At 37.6% G+C, this 18,458-nt stretch overlaps 1 protein-coding gene across 6 annotated transcripts in view; it reads left to right on the plus strand.

Annotated features, from left to right (window-relative positions):
* The window catches only part of ripor3 (RIPOR family member 3), a 124,687-nt gene that overhangs the window by 84,024 nt on the left and 22,205 nt on the right, over positions 1-18,458 (plus strand). For 5 of the 6 annotated variants that reach the window (XM_052031488.1, XM_052031487.1, XM_052031485.1 and 2 more), the window contains 4 exons: positions 2,053-2,198; positions 11,133-11,262; positions 11,532-12,197; positions 15,812-15,951. In XM_052031488.1, the coding sequence (XP_051887448.1) occupies positions 2,053-2,198; positions 11,133-11,262; positions 11,532-12,197; positions 15,812-15,951 (1,082 nt within the window). The remainder of the gene's footprint in view (positions 1-2,052; positions 2,199-11,132; positions 11,263-11,531; positions 12,198-15,811; positions 15,952-18,458) is intronic. The other variant, XM_052031486.1, reaches the window with a different exon arrangement.

The raw sequence follows: 18,458 nt of genomic DNA on the forward strand, positions 1-18,458 counted from the left end.
ATTGAGTATAAATGTTCTGCTTCACGTATAGTGTATCTTTCACGTAACTTCAGCTTTATTTTTAGGGTTGCTGGTATGGCAGTTTTAAACTTGACTTCAGGTTTTCCAGTTTGGGATACGAATTGGCAAAGAGTGGACACCAGCCTATTGTAATAGAAAATAGGAATAAGGTGTAAAAAGCAGTGGGAATGTTAGGTAGTGATAGAGAAGGAAATGGTACTATATTATAAGGAGATAGACTTGGAGAAACTAAGAGGAATACAAAAACAATTAATGGAACATTTTCGGAAGCAGTATTGGGGAACACCTTAATAGGCGCTTGGAAAAGTTTGAGTTGATAAATTAGGTCTAGCATAACTTTGTTAAAGGCAAATTATGTTTGACTGGCCTGATTGAATGTTGTCATAAGGCGACAGAGAAGGTTGATGAAGGGAATGTCATTTGCACAGATTTATAGACGACATTATTAAAGCTTCACATGGCTGGTTAGGCCCATGGAATTAAAGGGTCAGTAGCAGTATGGATAGGAAAACAGCTTTAAGCAGAAAGCAGATTAGAATGATATGGAGTTGTTTTGCAGGCTGGATGGTGGTGGGCATTGGTGTTCCCCATTCATCAATGCTGGGGCATGGTATACGGGATAAAATTTCTAAAATTGTGAATTGCATAAAGCTTGGAAGAATAGTAAAGAACAAGGACAGTAATAAATTAAAAGGAAACATAGATAATCTGGCAGAATGGGCAGCCAAGTGGGAGATGAAATTTAATACAGAAATGTGAATTTATACATCTTGGTGGAAAGAATAAGAGCCAATGTGCATTTAATTTTCCAGTTCTTAAGGGAATATGAACACAAAGGGGCCGGGGTAAATATGTGAATAAATTCTTGGAAGTGCCTGACACGTTGAGAGTGTAAAAACATAGAGCCTCCTAAGCTTCATAAATAGGGGCATTGAGTACAAAAGCAGGAAGGTAATAACAAATAAGATTTAGCATAGCTTTGTTAAAGGCAAATCGTGTTTGACTGGCTTGATTGAACATTGGATAGATTCCAACAACCTTATTGCTTTCAATTCTGGTCACCCCTCTTAAGCAGAGTCTGCTGAAGAGACTCTTTAGGAGATTTGTGAGAATAACTAAAGAGATGAGGGATTTCAGCTGCTAAATTAGATTGGAAAAGCTGGGATTGTTCTCCTCAGACAAAAAGATTGATAGATGATTTGATAGAGGTGCTCATGGTCATGACTGAATCAGACTGGGTAAATAGAGGGAAAATGTTCCCATTAGTGGATGGTTCACGGCCTGGGGGCACAGATGTAAAACCTTGGGCAAAACCTGCAAGGGGGATGTGAGGAAAACTGTGGGCAGTTATAATCTTGAACATTCTCTATAAGAGTGACAGGAACAGAATCAATCAGGCCTTTTAGTGAGGAAATTAGATAGGTATGTAACAGAAAACAGAACAGGCGGATGGGATTGACCCCATTGCTTAAGTAGGCACCAGTAGGCCAGATGGAACATTGACTCTATGGTTTATCAAAACATTTTGGAATTAGGAATTTCACACATTAGTCATAGGGTTATGAATTATAATAAGCAATAAGCCAGTTTGGACACATGAGAGGGAAAATCATGAACAATGATATTCATATCAATTCATCCACTCTGTTTGAAAGTTAAAATATCGTATGTGCTCTATATATCCAGGAACCTGGTTCTTTAAAGTTATATTATTAGCTGTGGTGCTCTCTGTATGCCTTGTATTCTTCAGAGTTTTATTTCTTTTGATAATTGCTTATTATACTTGTTTTCAGTGGCATTTTTTATTTAATGCTAGAAATTTTAACTAAGTTGCTAAATGAGACAGATTGTACTCTGTTCTTCATATAGGCTTAGGCAGGTATATTGAAGGGTTAACAACGTTTGCTAGTCCTATTATGTCATATGTAAGTAAAAAGAAATTCTCGAATATTGTAACCGTATCTCTAATTCTTACAAGTGAAGCTATGAATCATTGGAAAATGAAACTTGAACAGATTTTTTTCTGTGTAGGTTGCTGAAATGAAGGGGCTGATGACTGTTTTGGTTGGAACAGTGACTTGTGAAAGTGCAGATTTTTTCACAGCACAGCCGCAGATAATGATCGTGGATATTACTGACCTAGGCACTATTAAACTTCAGCTGGAAGTCACGTGGAAGTAAGTATTGATCTAACATTCTAAAAGAGAACATGATGCTTCAGTAAACCACGTTACTGTTTAGATGCAGATACAAATTTGATCAATGAAGTTTAATTTACTCTCTCATGGCATTCCTATCTTATTTTTCTCTTATGGAATTATATTTAAAAACATTATTGAGCCAGAAGTACCTTTGATAATTAACTTACTGAAGGTGAGTTGGCTGGTTTCACCTTTAATGGATATATCCCGACAAGAAGCTGAAGAAGAATGCTGATAGAAATACAACACATCATATAAATCATTGTGAGTTCAAACCATTTTGAGTCTCAAACAGAACAGGAACAATTTATTCTGGTATCATTAGCAGCCCATTGTTACCCACATTTATTCATTTTACGCACTGAAAATCCTGTTTACAAATAAACTGTTTTGCCAAATGCGGAGAGAAACATACTTGCAAACAGGTTTCCAGCTATGCAATAATAGTTGAAAGTTGCAACTGAAATCTTTCAAGTAATGTCTTACAGATGCATGGGAAAATCAACTGACTAAAATAATGTGTAAATATTTGTGTATATGTGCGCACACACGTACCTACACCCTCCCACACATAGTGCCTCAACATGGTTCGATGCTCTGTCATTTACACATTTTAAGTAAAAAAAAATCAACGTGAAGTGGAATGTATGTCTATCATGCAGACATATAAACATATGTAAACAAATTAGGAAAAGTAGTCACGGTTTTGCATCATTCGAGTAAACTTATCATTTCGTCCATCAATGATCCATAAACAAATATTCTAAGATATAAATGAACCCACATACACAATGTGAAACGACATGGTGGCTGCGTAATACAGTGTGCGGTTAATATTTTATAAGAAGTCTCTCCCTATTATATTATATATGAAACTAAGTCACTGAATATTCTACATGGACTAAGGACTAAGGACCAGATTCAGGCCACATCACAAGAATTAAACCCTACAATATTTCCCTTCTGCCAAAGTACTAAGTAAAGTAAAGTTGTGTATTTGTGACTTACCATCCTTAGCCCATGAATCATAATGGAAATTATTTATTGCCAAAAAATTTGTTCTCATGGCTCTGAAAAAAAACAGTGCTATACACTTGAAAATAGATTTATCCTAGAGTAAAGCAAAAGTGCAACCATTTCCAGTCCTTATGGGAAACTTGCCCATTCTTTCTGTTGGGATGCTTGTTATTGATCAAAATGCAATTGCAGTGTGAAATTCTCTCCAGTACGTCAGTAATAGTGAAAGGCTTGATTTTAGCTTTCCAGTTTGTATTTCAATCACACTTTTCTCTAAAATGACTGTCATATACATGTAGAAAAAACAAGAGCTCTCCAGCCTGGTCTGCCATTCAATACCATCATGGTTGATTTTCTATCTCAATACAATTTTCCTGCTCTCTTTCTATACCCATGATACATTTAGTGTCCCAAAATCTATGTTTTTCTTAAATGTATTCAGTGACTTCACCTCCTAAACCTTCGAGAGTGGAGAATCTTTTCAGTTCACCACGCTCTGAGTGAAAATATTTTCTCCTCATCTCAGTATCTTACGCTGTATCCTGAGACTGTGATCCCTGCATTCAACCTATCAAGCTGTGTTAGAATTTTGTATATTTCAATAAGATCTCCCTCATGTTCTAAACTCTGGTTAATGCAGACCTGGTCAACCTGATCTCTCCTCATACAATAGTTCTGCCTTCTCTGGCATCAGTCTGGTGAACCTCAGTTCCATTCCTCCTATATTTTCTGATGTAAGGAGACCAAAGCTGCACACAATACTCTGGGTGTGGTCTCACTAAGGCCCTGTATAATTCTGGTAAGATATCTTTGCTCCTGTACTCAAAATCTCTTGCAATGAAGGTCAACATGTCATTTTCTTTTTTTATTGCTTGCTGCACTGAGATCTCTTTGTACATCAATGTTTCCCAATCTATCATAATATAAATAGTACCTCAATTTTTCCTATCAAAATAGATAATTTCACATTTATCTATGTAATACCACATCTGCCATATATTTGCCCATTCACTCAACTTGTCTAAATTGTTTTTGCTTCCTCTTCACAACCTGCAATCCCACCTATTTTCACGTTTTTGGCAACAGTAGAAGTATTGCAATTGTCTCCCTCACCTAGATCATATATATGTGTGTGTATATATATATATATATATATATATATATATACACACACACACACACACATAGATAGATAGATAGATAGATAGATAGATAGATAGATAGATAGATAGATAGATAGATAGATAGACCCAAGAACTGATCCCCACTAGTTACTGCCTGTCAACCCAAAAAAAGACCTATTTATTCCTATTTGTCAATCAATTTTCAAGTCATGCCAATATAATACCCTCAATCCCATGTACTTTAGTTTTGCACACTAACCTCTTTTGTGAACTTTATCAAAATCGTTCTAAAAATCCAAATACACCTCATCCATCCTTATCAATTCTACCAGTTACATCCTAAGAAAACTCCAGTAGGTTTGTCAAATACGATTTCTCTTTCTTTTACCCATGTTGACTTTGTCTAATCCTGTTGATATTTTCAAAGTATCCTGTTATTGCTTCCTTTGTAAAAGACTATAGCATTTTTCTTATTAGGGATTCTTCAATTTTTTTTTCTGCCACCCTTCTTAAATAGTGAAGTTACATTTGCCATCCTTTAACTGGCGGGAACCATTTCATAATCTATAGAACTTTGGAAAATGACAACCAATGCTTCCACTATTTTCATGGCTATCTCTTTTTATACTCTGGGATGCAGATTATTGGGCCCTGGGGATTTGTCAGCTTTCAATCCTATTCATTTCTCCAGCACTTTTTATTAAAACTAATACTAATTTCCTTTTGTTCCTCCTTTTCATTAGACCTTGATTCCCTTGCATTTCTGGTCATCTGTGCCCTCTTCCTTAAGGGTAGGACTATTTGTTTAGTTGCACTGATATTTATTTGATTCCTATTATAACTGATCTCCTTTCTGACTTTAGTGGACCAACCCATGTCTTCTCTAATCTTTTTCTTTTTGTAGTCTCTTTTATGTTCCTTGCACATTGTTCTCATTCTTTATTTTTAATCAATCTCTTCGTCCATTTTAACTGAATTCTCAACTGCTCCGAGTCCTCAGGCTTGCTACTTTTTCTAGCAACTTTATTTTACTCCTCTTATCCTTAACTTGTTGTGTTTTCCTTTTGTGTTTATGTGCCAGAATGAAATATATAAATATTGTAGTTTATGTATTTTTTTCTTCAGATGTTACCCATTGCCTATCCACCACAGTGCCTTTCAAAGAAGCTTCCCAATCTAATATGGCCAGCTCATTCCTGATACCTTTGCAGTTTCTTCTGCTTACATTTAGGGACCTGGTTACAGATTGAACTACTTCACTTTCCATCTTAATGAAGAATTCTATCATGTTATGAAGGGTCCCACACAACAAGATTATTAACTAATGCCCTCTCATTGCATAGTACCCAATCCAGGATAGCTGCTTCCTCAGTTGGTCTAAAAAAAAATCCCATTCACACTTCAGGAATTCATCTTCCATAGTATTAGTACAAATTTAGTTTGACAAGCCTATATGTAGTTTTAAGTCACATATGATTACTATATTACATTCATTGCTAACTTCCCGTTTAATGCTGCTCCCCCCCTCCCCCCCCCCCCCCCCCCCCCCCCCCCCCACATACCTACTGCTGTTTGGAGACCAATCACCTCTTGAACCAATCACCTCTTTCATATCCACCTTCCCAGTGATGCTGCCATGTTCTCGGTCTCTTAATTCTACCTATCTCAGTTATTCTGTTATTCTCACTTTGGCATTTCTTTTTGTACTACCTCAGATTGCACTACAATCTTTGCACCACTGGGTTTTTATCTACACCTAAAACCCTTCTTAATGGATGACATGGAAATGGAAAATAAGTAGAGGTGGTTGGCAGGAGATATAGAAGGGCTCATCATTGAAAACCTCATCCATTTAGAGTTTACAAGTCATATTTAGACTTCACTGAGAAATAATGTCTATCTAGGCTATGTTTCACCCAGACAAGCTTCACTTAAATCTGTGACCAGTTACCACCAGTTCTGCCATCGAGAGAATTGTCCCAAATATGATTTTGCCCTGAACCTATTTTGAGAGAGCAAGCAGTGAATCAAACTGACTTCCAGATTTGGGGTTATGTGTCTGATCTAGACTCTGTAGCTTTGAAAGATTGATCCTTCACTGTATCTCTCCATCTACCCCTCCCTCCCACTTTTACCCCTCATTCTCTCCCTCCCCACTTTCTCTCTTACTCCTTTCTCTGTCTCCCTCTCTCTCCCTCCCCCCTCTCTCTCCAATGCTCTCTCTTTCTCTTCCTCCTCCTCTTCACTCTCTTTTTACTATCTGTCTGTATCTATCTCCCTCGTGCTTTCTCAAAACCCATTTGCCCAGTTCCCATCCCACAGCAACCCTTTCTTTGAGAAGGTTGTAAAAGTGAAATTAAATACTCATTATATCTAATGGTTTATTTCGGTTCTGAGCACTGAAAAAATATGCTGACTTTATCCTAAAGGCTTTGTAGGACTGATTGACAAAATATTGGTTTTGTAAGCTTTTCACTTGTTATAGGCAGATGATCCCAACAATAGTAAATGCATTCAATGTTATTTAATTTTAGCTAAAGTCTACTCATGTTGTGTGATATTACAAAGCTGCAGTTCCAAATGATATATTATCACGTACTCAGATGTTTAGGTAAATGAGAAAGCTAACCTAAAATATCACGTGATTTTACATTATTACACAAGAACTAATGACTACATTGCCATGGTAATTGCATGGCTGACTTGCATTGATTGATGGCTCTCATTTTTGATGTCATGAATAATTTTGATCATTAGGGCTAGTGGTTACACCCTACAACTACATACTACACCTCTGATTTGTTTTCCTATTTTGGGTTTGAGCTACCTTCAAACTTTCATTTCTCACTTCCAGCAACTGCAGTTTTTGATCTTCATTCCTCACTGTTTGAGCTTCATAAAGGATTTATTTTTAATAATTAGCCTTTATCACTATGCTTTAATTCATAATTTGCAACATTCTGACTAATTTTGCTTTGTGGTATCATTATCTTTCTTTCTCTCATCTCTTGTCATATTTATCTTCCTCCTGGAGCATAGTGTGGTTTTTGAATTTCTAATGTGCTGTGAAGTTCCAGGAAAATTGCTTCTGCTGACTAATTTCACACAGGCTATTGGTGAAATGTTGAGTGAGGTAAAAGTTGCCTCTCGGGGAGAAAAGAAAATTTGCATGGACAGGAAAATCCACACGGCTTTTATCAATCCCTTTATGACTGGCTCCAGAATACAATTGGCAGAGGCCTGATGGTTGCCCAACCTCCCTGTCAGGGAGTATGTTCAGGAAAAAAGAAAGGAGCCTAAATAAATATATTTAAAAATTGACACAAAACCCTTAAGCTGCATTAGCTCTATACAATGGAATTTGTGATTATGGTACATATGGCTGGCAGATGTAACCACTGCTCTCTGCTGGGAGTGAAACCTGTGTGACCTGTGTGAAATGAATGTTTTAGTACTTCGAGTCCATGTCATCTTGTGCATGTTTATTTAGGCATCCCCTAAAACTGAATCATTCCAGTGGGAGCTGGATCTTAGTTTGTAGCCAGAATCAACTAATTTGGAACAGAACTGTATTCCTGCTTTAATTCTGGAAGCAATATCCTTTATGTTTGCTGTCTCAACTGCACCTAAAATTTTCAAAGGATCTTATATTAGAAAAAAAGATTGCTTATTTTTCTGATTAACCCTTTTTTGGCCTTTTATATTTTGATCTTCCTGTGATAGTATTTTCAGGATGCTAAATTTATGACTCAGTTAGTTCAGAAGCCGGACGGGAACTTACTCTGAGGCCTATGCCAGTGTTACCATAAAGGTGGCTATATCGCAGAGTGATTTATTTGCCAGCTTTTCCTGTGAGAAAATTTCAGTTCTACGCTGTATTACCTTCCTCTCAATTGCACATCTGAGATCTTGAAGTTACTAAATTATTTTTATTGTAATGGACCAATATTCACTGTACATCTATAAAAGTGAATGTCTTGAAAATGTTGTTCTCAACTGGGTTTCAACTCAAATTTATCTTCTGAAAATGATTTAATTCTAATATTCTTTACTGCATTTGTGTCTATCCTATCCTCCAATATTTTGACTTTAATATTAACGTTTTCATTTTTATAATCCTCTGTGGTGTTGGTTCTCTCTTCTTATGCTTTCTTTTACAAACCAAAATTCTCCATTCTTCTAATTATTTTCTAGTATATAGCTTTTCCCCACCTCTCTTTCAAGAGTGCTTATCTTTTCTGCTACCTCATAGAACATTTATTATGTTAACTGGGTTGTAAACATAAATTTCTGCTATTATCCGCATTCTCAGAATTTGCGTCCATTTCTGGATTTTCTCTAAGAACATACAGTTAAGGAATAGTATTTAGTCACTGTTTTTACAAACATTCCACACAAATAAAAATGTTTAAACTGAGGTCGGATGTTTGTCATAAGGTACTGACTAACATCAGAGAAAAACAACAAAAACTACCCAACAAGATGTAAAGTTGATGATAAATTCTTAGGCTTTAAATTCTGATCCATCTTTCAAATTCCACATAACTATACCTGAATGAATCCAGAAAAATCTGGAAAAACAAAGAGCCAAATCAAGAATTTACAAATAAGATGGCAACACATATGTAGCCAGTATTTAAATATTGGAAGGAAGCAATGACAATGCTCTTGAATCAGCTGTTCTTTGCTTGTTAATTGAATCTGTCTGCTTAGGTCAAATGGAACTCATTTTTTCTATTTGAAAATAATCTTGACAAAGTGTCAGTCTATCCTGCCTTAGAGGTCGGTCTGAGGTACTATTGTTTCTGACTTGCAACATGGCACACTGTCCTTTGTAAATATAAATGACATTACAGCTTATATACCTCAGAGTTATTTTCCATTTCCAGTGTAAAAGTACTCCTTTTCCTAATTTGAATTGGTTGCCCAGAGGAGTTTCGGATCAATATTGCCACCTTAAGGTAACATTCTGTACAACAGTACTTAATGCACAAGATTTTGAGTGGAAGTTAGATTTTAAGCGGCATCATTACTTGGTAATTTGCATACATAAAGAAAAGTAATGTTGCCTAAGCATCAAAAAGACGCAGAACATTTTTGAATTTTTCTTCATTAACATGACACTGATTCAGGGACTGGGAGTCAGTTAAATCTCGTTTAGTTAATCCGTGCTGAACTGATTTTGAATTAACAGTGGTAGGATTATGGTGACCAGTGATGGTAGATAATTGGAATGCCTTGGTTTGAGTTCTGATTAGTTTATATAGAGGACTTAAACATATGTACGTTCAATCAGAAAAGTAGAATATACTGCTAATGTGCAATAATGTTTCAGGTTGACAGCAAAATTCACCATCCACAGAGCAGTCTAGATCCAGCTTGTGTGCATTATTTCCTCTATCCTGTAATGAAGAAAAAATGGTCATTTAAAGTTGTGTTTTGGGATAAAAGCATAATACCACAGGTATAGAAATCTGAAATAAAAACATATTTAAATGCGGAACTAGCTAACAAATACTGGCATTAAAGACTTGATGCTCCAGAGCTGATTCAACTTCTTCTTCCTGGAAGAAACTAAGCCAGAGCAGAATTATGATTAGAATGGTTAAATTCCTCCTTCATCCATCACTGAATCTCCCTCCTGTGAGAGCATCATAGATCCATCAATTTGTGTAAATTCAGTTCCTCAAATTCATGTAAGATCCCAAAGATATTTTAAATGCCAAGTGAGATCAGCAGAAGATGCTCCTCAATGATGGTGAATATTTTACGGGAACTAATTATGACACTCACAGGAAGTGCTTACTCATTTTAGTTATTCCCTCAAAGTTTAATCACAGGGAAGCACATTGCCCCATTGGACAGATAGCCTGCTTTCTTGCTCCTTTTCATGTTCAGACAGCTGCTGTGAGATGTACAAGAAAGGTCTAATTTCAATTGAATTTCAACTTCTACCTGTAGATCTATTCCCTTTCTCTGTACTGCATCAAATAGGTAGGCTTTAATTGGAACTCTGCTGAAGACATGTCATATACTGGCAGGATGTCGAACTGGAGCAGATTATTGATGAATTCGATGCATTATTCAGTGGACAAATAAAATAAATGTATGATGAGTTCATACAGTTATTTCTTCATAAATGAAATGAAAGTTCCAAGCTGTTGTATATCATTGGCCATGCTGTTTAATGATCAAACTGAACAGACCCGAGTCAGTTAAGAAACAAAAACTCATTTTGATGGTGTCTCTTTAATTTCACGCATACTGGACTTGGAAATATACTTAAGGTCTTATATTGTTTGCAATATGAAACATCCCTTAAGAAATAATAAAAAGCTAATGTCTGTTGTTTATATTTGTGAATATAATGTTACATCAGAAAACTGAAATCCTTTAATAATATTCTGCCATATTTTATAAATTATCTAGTCTCTTACAGAGGGCTGTGGACGTCAAGTCATTGGGTGTATTTAAGGCAAAGATTGATAGGTTCTTGATTGATAAAGGGGTTAAGGGTTAGGGGGAGAGGGCAGGAGAAAGAGATTGATAAACAAAATCAGCCATGATTGAACAGTGGAGCAGACTCAATGGGCCAAATGGCCTAACTCTGTTCCTATATATTATGGTCTATATAAATGAACAAATGCAGAAGAAATATAAACTGATAAAATGTAATGTTTTATTTCCAGAGATATTCAGAAACAAAATTAGGGTTTGTTTTATTTATTCCCTGTTTTTAATTTCACTTTTACCCTTTACTTTGCCATAGTCCATTTGATGCTGATGAAATATCAGTAACCTCTGGCTCAGTATCCAAGTTCTCTTGGCCAAGTAGAAAAGGCTCTGTGTATAACTGGACACCTCCCAGCACCCCCAGCTTCAGGGACAAGTACTTCTCTGTGAGTATCACTACAAGGATATTTCATTGTAGTTCTCTTCTATAAACTTTGGCAGTCAAGATGATAAATTAAAATTAATCCAAAAAGGAAATGGATGCCAGGTGGTGACTTTTATATGTAGATTGTATTATCATAGGCTTGTATCAAATACACAAACTGCAAAAGAGTCTTTATGGTAACTATATACATCTCAATAACAATTTTGTTGTATCTTAATAATTTAATTGTGAATGGATGTATTAATCTTCTGTTTTCTATTCTGTTGCAAGCAGAACATTGGACAAGAGGACAAACTGCCTGCATTATATCAGGAAACAAAAGGAACTTTCATCTTTAATCACTCAGGAAATTGTTTCTACAATACACATTTGTCATCTGTGCCTGAAAATGAGAAATTTTATAATTATGCAAATATAGATAAACAAGGAGGCAGTGACAATAGACATGGTGCATTAGATTTCCAAGAAAAACACAGGGAATTTTCCCAAAGCTTCCAGGGCGGTCTTTCTGCAGAAAGAACTGTGCAACCACCACATGTAGAACCAAAAACTCCAGATCAAAGAGAATTTCAAAAGGATTCACTACGAGCCAGACAATTTCAAAGTTGTTCAGCATTGACAGAATCTGTTTTGTACATGGGACCACAGCCGACGATTCAGTGGCCTACTGGGAAACCTGCTGGACAGAAGTCAACTGGCCGATCCTGGAGCACTGATCTTACAGATCCATTAAGTTCACAGAGGTCTTCAGCAATATCCAGTACACGCAGAAAAAGCACTTCAGTCTGTTCTGAAAATCTCAAGACAGATTTCATTTCAGTAGATATAGGAAACATCCTTCAAGAAATATTGATTATTCTGAGGACAGATCACAGAAACTATAAAGAATTACAAAATCTAGAGCGACGGGTTCTGCACTTAGGAGATATTCTTAAGGTAGGATGATAGCAATTTTTCAAACAAGCATATTAATAATAAATCCCAACGTTGGGACCAGTATTTCAGGAAAATATAGGTCAGAAAAGATAATATTCAGGTTAAAGAAATACAAATTGGTGTTCCTTTTAAATATAAAAGAGTAAATGGCCACTAAATTGTGACACCATCCATTTAGCTCAGGAAGAACTGAGGGGTCAGTGTAATTTCAATATAGTTTTGAAGGTACTATGTTGTATTCATCTTTTGAAATTTGGGCAGAGAACTGAATGAGAGTTTTAAAAAATCGCTCAAAGTAGTTCAATCTGAAAGTTTCTCATTGTGAGGAAGTGGCAGCCATCTGTAACGGAGAACACAGTCAGAAATATCTAATCCCTTGGGGTACAATGGTGGAACAGACAAGATTTGTAAGTGATTAGAGAGGAAGGATACTTGCATTCCTTAGTAATTTGATGGGCTGATCAGTCCAGAATTTAACATTATTGTAGTTATTTATGTCAATAAGTAAATTAATATTTCTTGATGGTAACATGCTTTGGTTAGTGGATCTTGATTCATTTCAGCTGTGTGAATGCCCATGTTATACAGCCCAAAGTTGAAACCAAAGTAAACTGCTACTAAAACATTTTAGTAAGTATGATTGTTTTTTCTCCAAGTGTTATTTCATTTCTGAGTTATAGAGAAAAACAATATTCTAATGAATCTCGAATGAAAAGGTATAAATATGTTTTAATATTAAACATGATCTGTGAAGGTTTTAACTTTTTCTCTTGAATTTTCATTCTAAATGATCCTTCTCTTGGTCCTTTCTAACCGTCAGGATTTTGTGAGTAAACAATGCTGTGTTTGTTCATAATGTCCATCTGTTCTCACAGTTCGGAGTTCTCTAATTAACTATGCCAGCTTCCAAGCTTAAGTCTATTGAGTGGTACTTTAACTTGGGTTGCAGGAGGTTGGGATTTTTATTTTTCAATTTATTTTATATTCTTTAACCATTTAATATTTTGAAGAAAAATAGATCATCTAACTTAGTTAAAGTATATTTTATTGTCAAATCTGAATTTTATTTAATGAAGAACAACAGAAAATATGGAAATTCTCAACACGTCTGTCAGCATCTGAGAAAAAGTTAACATTTTAGTTTTAAGCTGGCCCTTTCTCCAGGCAGACCCCAAATACACCCCTTGCTCCAGGACATTTATCTTTACTCAATGTACCAGATTATAAATGCTCTGCCAGGCTATAAATGAAGTAATTCCCAGATTGGGATCACGTCACCCTTTACATTGCTGCACTTGTTTGTACCCAACAAGGTCCCGTGGAAACAAACTCAACCATCTAGGTGTCCCCCTAATTTAAGGCTCTTTGCTGAATATCTGGAGTAATAATGGTGCGATAACAAGCATCATGCTTATCATGGCGTCTGGGTAATATTTGAGATTACTAATTTCTACAGGAAAAATCCAAGCATTGACAGCTAATACAAAAATGTCAGCAGGAAATTATACTGCCAAAAGAGCCAACAGATGGTCATTTCCTATGTACCAAATTCTTATATTTTCAGTATTATACATTATATTTAGGACGCAGCTTAATGGTTTAATCAGCACACGTTAATGTTATCTTTATCTCCAATGATGAAAATAAAGCAGAAATATTGCCAGAAGTCTAGGAAAAATACAAATTGGATATCAAGTACTTTCTGGTCATGATGACGTTAAATATTCAGTCCTACTTCACCTTTACTACCTTTACTTTTCTCTCCTTTACACTTTGCCCAATTCTTCCTCAAAGACCATCCTATTTATTACAAACATTATATTTTCCAACCCTCTTCATAATTCTTACCGTAATCTGAGCATTTTATACTCTGAACTTATAACCGTTAAACACTCCAGTGCTTATGCCAAAATTTGTATCACAGAAATATTTTTTCAACCAGTAATTCACATATATCCTTTTAATTTGGAATATATTTGGGAAAGGTCCCGGAATAAATCGATTGCATTCCACTATATTGTTTCATCAAACATAGCTTTAGAATAAGCTAGCTAAAATAATCAAATAAAAGAGTAAGTATCTTGAATATCACCAGATTTAAACAAAAGAATATATATGATTGTAAAATATAGCCTAATCCTCTAGAAAGAATTTACAAATGAATAGAATTTATGATGTCTTTACTATTTAATGTGGGAGCAATTTACAAACGAGTAAGAAGATGAGGAACTCAGCAGGCCAGGCAACATCCGTAGAGAAAAGCAGGCGGTCAACTTTTTGGGTCAGGACCCTTCTTCAGGACTGAAGATAGGAAAAAGGGAAGCCCAAGACATAAGAGGGGAAAGCAGAGCAGTGATAGGTGGACAAAAGGGGGATACAGGGTGGGCACAAGGTGGTGAAAGGTAGATGCAGGTAAGAGATAGTGATAGGCAGATGCGGGGGAGGAGGGGAGAGCAGATCCACTGGGGGATGGGTCAAAGGTAAGGAGAGAAAGGAAGAAAATGGTGGAAAAAAAAGTGGTTAGGAAAGAGAAGAAGAGAAAATGCATGGTGGTGGGGGGAGTTACTCAAAGTGGGAGACTTCAATGCTCATGCCATTAGGCTGCAAGGTTCCAAGATGGAAAATGAGGTGCTGTTCCTCCAGTTTGCACTTGGAATTCTCCTGGCAGTGGAGGAGGCCAGGGACTGACATGCCAGTGATAGTGTGGGAGGGGGAGTTGAAGTGACCAGCAACGGGTAGATGCAGGTTGCGGTTACAGACGGAGTGCGGGTGTTCTGCGAAACAGTCACCTAGTCTGCGTTTGGTCTCACCAATGTAGAGGACGCCACACTTGGAACACCGAATGCAGTAGATGATATTAAGGGAGGTGCAGGTGAACCTCTGTCTCACCTGAAAGGACTGTTTGGGTCCCTGGATGGAGGTGGTGTAGGGGCAGGTGTTGCACCTATGGCGAGGGCAGTGGAAAGTTCCCGGGGTGGGAGCGAGATGGATGGGGGGGGGGGGGCGGGGGGGGGGGGGGGTGGAAGGAGTGAACTAGGGAGTCATGGAGAGAGCGATCCCTGCGAAAGGCAGGAAGGGGTGGGGAGGGGAAGATATGCTTGGTGGTGGGGTCCCGTTGGAGATGGCAGAAGTGGCAGAGAATAATGTGTTGGATACATAGGCTGGTGGGATGAAATGTGAGGACAAGGGGGACCCTATCCCTGTTAGGTCTGGGAGGGGTGGGGGTGAGAGGAGAGATGCAGGAAATGGCAGAGTCAAAGGTAAGGAGAGAAAGGGAAAAAAAAGATTTGTCCCCACCCTGCCTCTCCCCTTTTGTCCACCTATCTCTGCTCTGCTTTTCCCTCCTATATATTGGGCTTCCCCTTTTCCTATCTTCAGTCCTGAAGAAGGGTCCTGACCCGAAACATTGACCACCTGCTTTTCTCCACAGATGCTGCCTGGCCTGCTGAGTTCCTCCAGCATCATCGTGTTTTTCATCTAGATTCCAGCATCTGCAGTCCTTTGTTTCTCTACAAATGAGTAACATATCCCATAATTTGCATTAAATATTAAAGATTGAACTGAACAATTAGAATATGTTTGTATTAAAAGCTGCATTCTTTCTTTATAAACAGAAAGAAGTTACAGACAGCAGAAGTACATCTACTGTCAGCCTAAGTATTGAAACAGTCCTAGAAAGCTTCAACTTCCTAAATGTTGACTCAGTTGAAGATAATCTTTCATGCTCTGGGAGTGTTAGGATGAAGCATGAAAAGTAGGTAACTCAACATATAACAATAAAATTCACAACTGTGCTTTATGGCCTAGAAGTTGTCATATGGTGTTGTTCACTTCAACATCACTTGGTTGAAACTTGCATATTTCCAAAGAAGACTGTAATTGCAATGTTTTCCAGGCCAAATTCTGCCACTCTGTTCATGAACTTCTCACAAACCACCATTGCATTACTCAAGCACTTGCTGGATTAGTCACGATTGTTCCCTGGGGACCTTTGTTCTAAGAAACAATTGAAGTTGGTCAGTTCTAACTATATAAAGGGGCATCCTGGAACAGGTGTCAGACCGGTGGTGTTATCCCAGCCCACATAATATTTTGCTTAAACTTACAACTCCCCTAAGAAACTTAACTACTTCATCACATGACTGCGCTGACCAGTAAATCCCTCTCAAGAACTCACAACACTATCGATGCACCATTTAGCCCCCACTTTCAGAATCAAGCGTTAATCTCAAGGCTGCTTCTTTGTCCTCCTCCCAACACCGGACCCCAATCTCCTGTCAGCTCCCTCCTTCCATCGGCTCCCAATCTCTGGCTACACACCAACTCTCTAACTTTGAAGGCCACCAGCAGGCCCTGATCTCCAGTCATCCCCTTCACCTCCTAAGCTTTGATCAGGCCTGAGACTGCTGGGTCTCTCCACTCCTCCCCTCAGTCCCAGGCCAGGCCCTGAACATGCTGCACATGATGTGAAGGGACATGTGTAACGGACTATCAGCACTGAAATTTACAGTGATAGGCCCATGACCAATATAACTGTTGATGTGATGTATCTTTTGGTGCTCTTGAAATGGTGCCAAATTATTCCTAAGCAAGTGTGTTTTAGACAACATGAACTTAAATGCCAAAGTTATTTTACCTTGTTTATCTTATTTTACCTTACAGTTGCACATTTTTACCTTGGGACAGGTCCTGGTTATCTTAGTTGGAGGTGTAAGGGTTTATTTTAGTTTTTTTAAAATGTTTGCACAACAGTACAAAAAGTAGTATTTTTTTTAAATTACACCCCTTTTCATGGTCTTGGATAGGCATGACAAGCAGCAATACTTAGAATGCCTTAGGTTTTCACAAATGTATTAATGATTTGAGGTTAGAGTTGCATGTCCGAGTTTGCAAATGCATTAAGTTAGGAGGCAGAGTGAATTATGTATAAGGATGTAGGAACTTGCTGAGAGACATGATAAATCAGGTAAGTGAACAAAATTATGCAAGGTACAATATATTATGAATGTATGTTAAGGTCAGTCTCTTTGCATCCAGGAAAAAAGATAGCAATATTTTTGTTATGGTGAGGTGCTAAGAGCTGAGGAGGTGCAAAATAATGTAGGTATCCGTGTATGCAGATCACCAAAGTTAGTGCAGCAGTATAAGTGATAGTCTAAAAGGGTAATGATATTTTGGCTTTTCTCCTCAAGGAGGCTGAATACAAAAGTGAGGAAGTATTGCTTCAGTTGTCTAACGCTCCAGAGAAAACAACCCAAGTTTGTCCAACCTCTCCTTATCCAGGCAGCATCCTGGTAAACCTCTTCTGCAAAGCTCATCCAGAGATGCTAAAACTTAGATAAGATAATTGGCCTTGGAATGGGTAGAATGCACTTCCATCAGGATGAAGCCAAGGTTTAATTGGTCGAATTATGAGGATAGGTTGCAATTATGAGAAGGCTTGTATACCTTGAGGATGATAAGATATAAGAGATTGTTGATTAAATCTGGGACTGAAGCAAAGGTTAACACAAATATTTAATATCATGAAATGGTTTGAGTGGGCAAGTATGAAACTAATTATTTCTACTAGTAACAAGAAATCCAAATTTAGGATGACAATGGAAGGACAAAGGCAAGAGTTAGAGTGGGCTAGTATTTGCTGTAACAGAGGATGTTTATTTAGACTTTCCTCTGTACTGTCCAGCTCAAAAAATTGGAAGTGTGACCTGTTGACAACAGCATAGTGAGAGAAAGAGGGCATCTGGGATCAGAGGGAAAAGGGCAAGTAACAGGGTACTTTCTGAACAATCATATTTAAGGATTGGAAAATTAGTACGAGGGTGAAATCAGGTACAGGAAGGATATGGAGGCTTTGGAAAGGGTGCAGAAGAGGCTTACTAGGATGCTGCCTGGATAAGAAGGTATTAGCTATAAGGAGAGGCTGGACAAACTTGGGTTGTTTTCTCTGGAGCGTCAGAAGATGAGTGGAGGGTCTGATAGAAGTTTCTAAGATTATAAGAGGCATAGATAGAGTAGCCCAGTTAGAATCTTTCTCCCAGTGTAGAAATGTCAAGTACTAGAGGACGTACGTTTAAGGCGAGAGGGGGAAAGTTTAAAGGAGATGTTTTTTACACAGAGTGGTAGATACCTGGAACGGGCTGCCAGGGGAGGTGGTGGTAGCAGATATGATAGTGGTGTTTAAGAGGCTGTTGGATAGACACTTGAATTTGCAGGGAATGGAGGGGTATGGATCACGTGCAGGCAGAAGAAAGTTAGTTT

The sequence above is a fragment of the Pristis pectinata genome, chromosome 16, assembly GCF_009764475.1.
Source record: "Pristis pectinata isolate sPriPec2 chromosome 16, sPriPec2.1.pri, whole genome shotgun sequence".
Classification (NCBI taxonomy): domain Eukaryota; kingdom Metazoa; phylum Chordata; class Chondrichthyes; order Rhinopristiformes; family Pristidae; genus Pristis; species Pristis pectinata.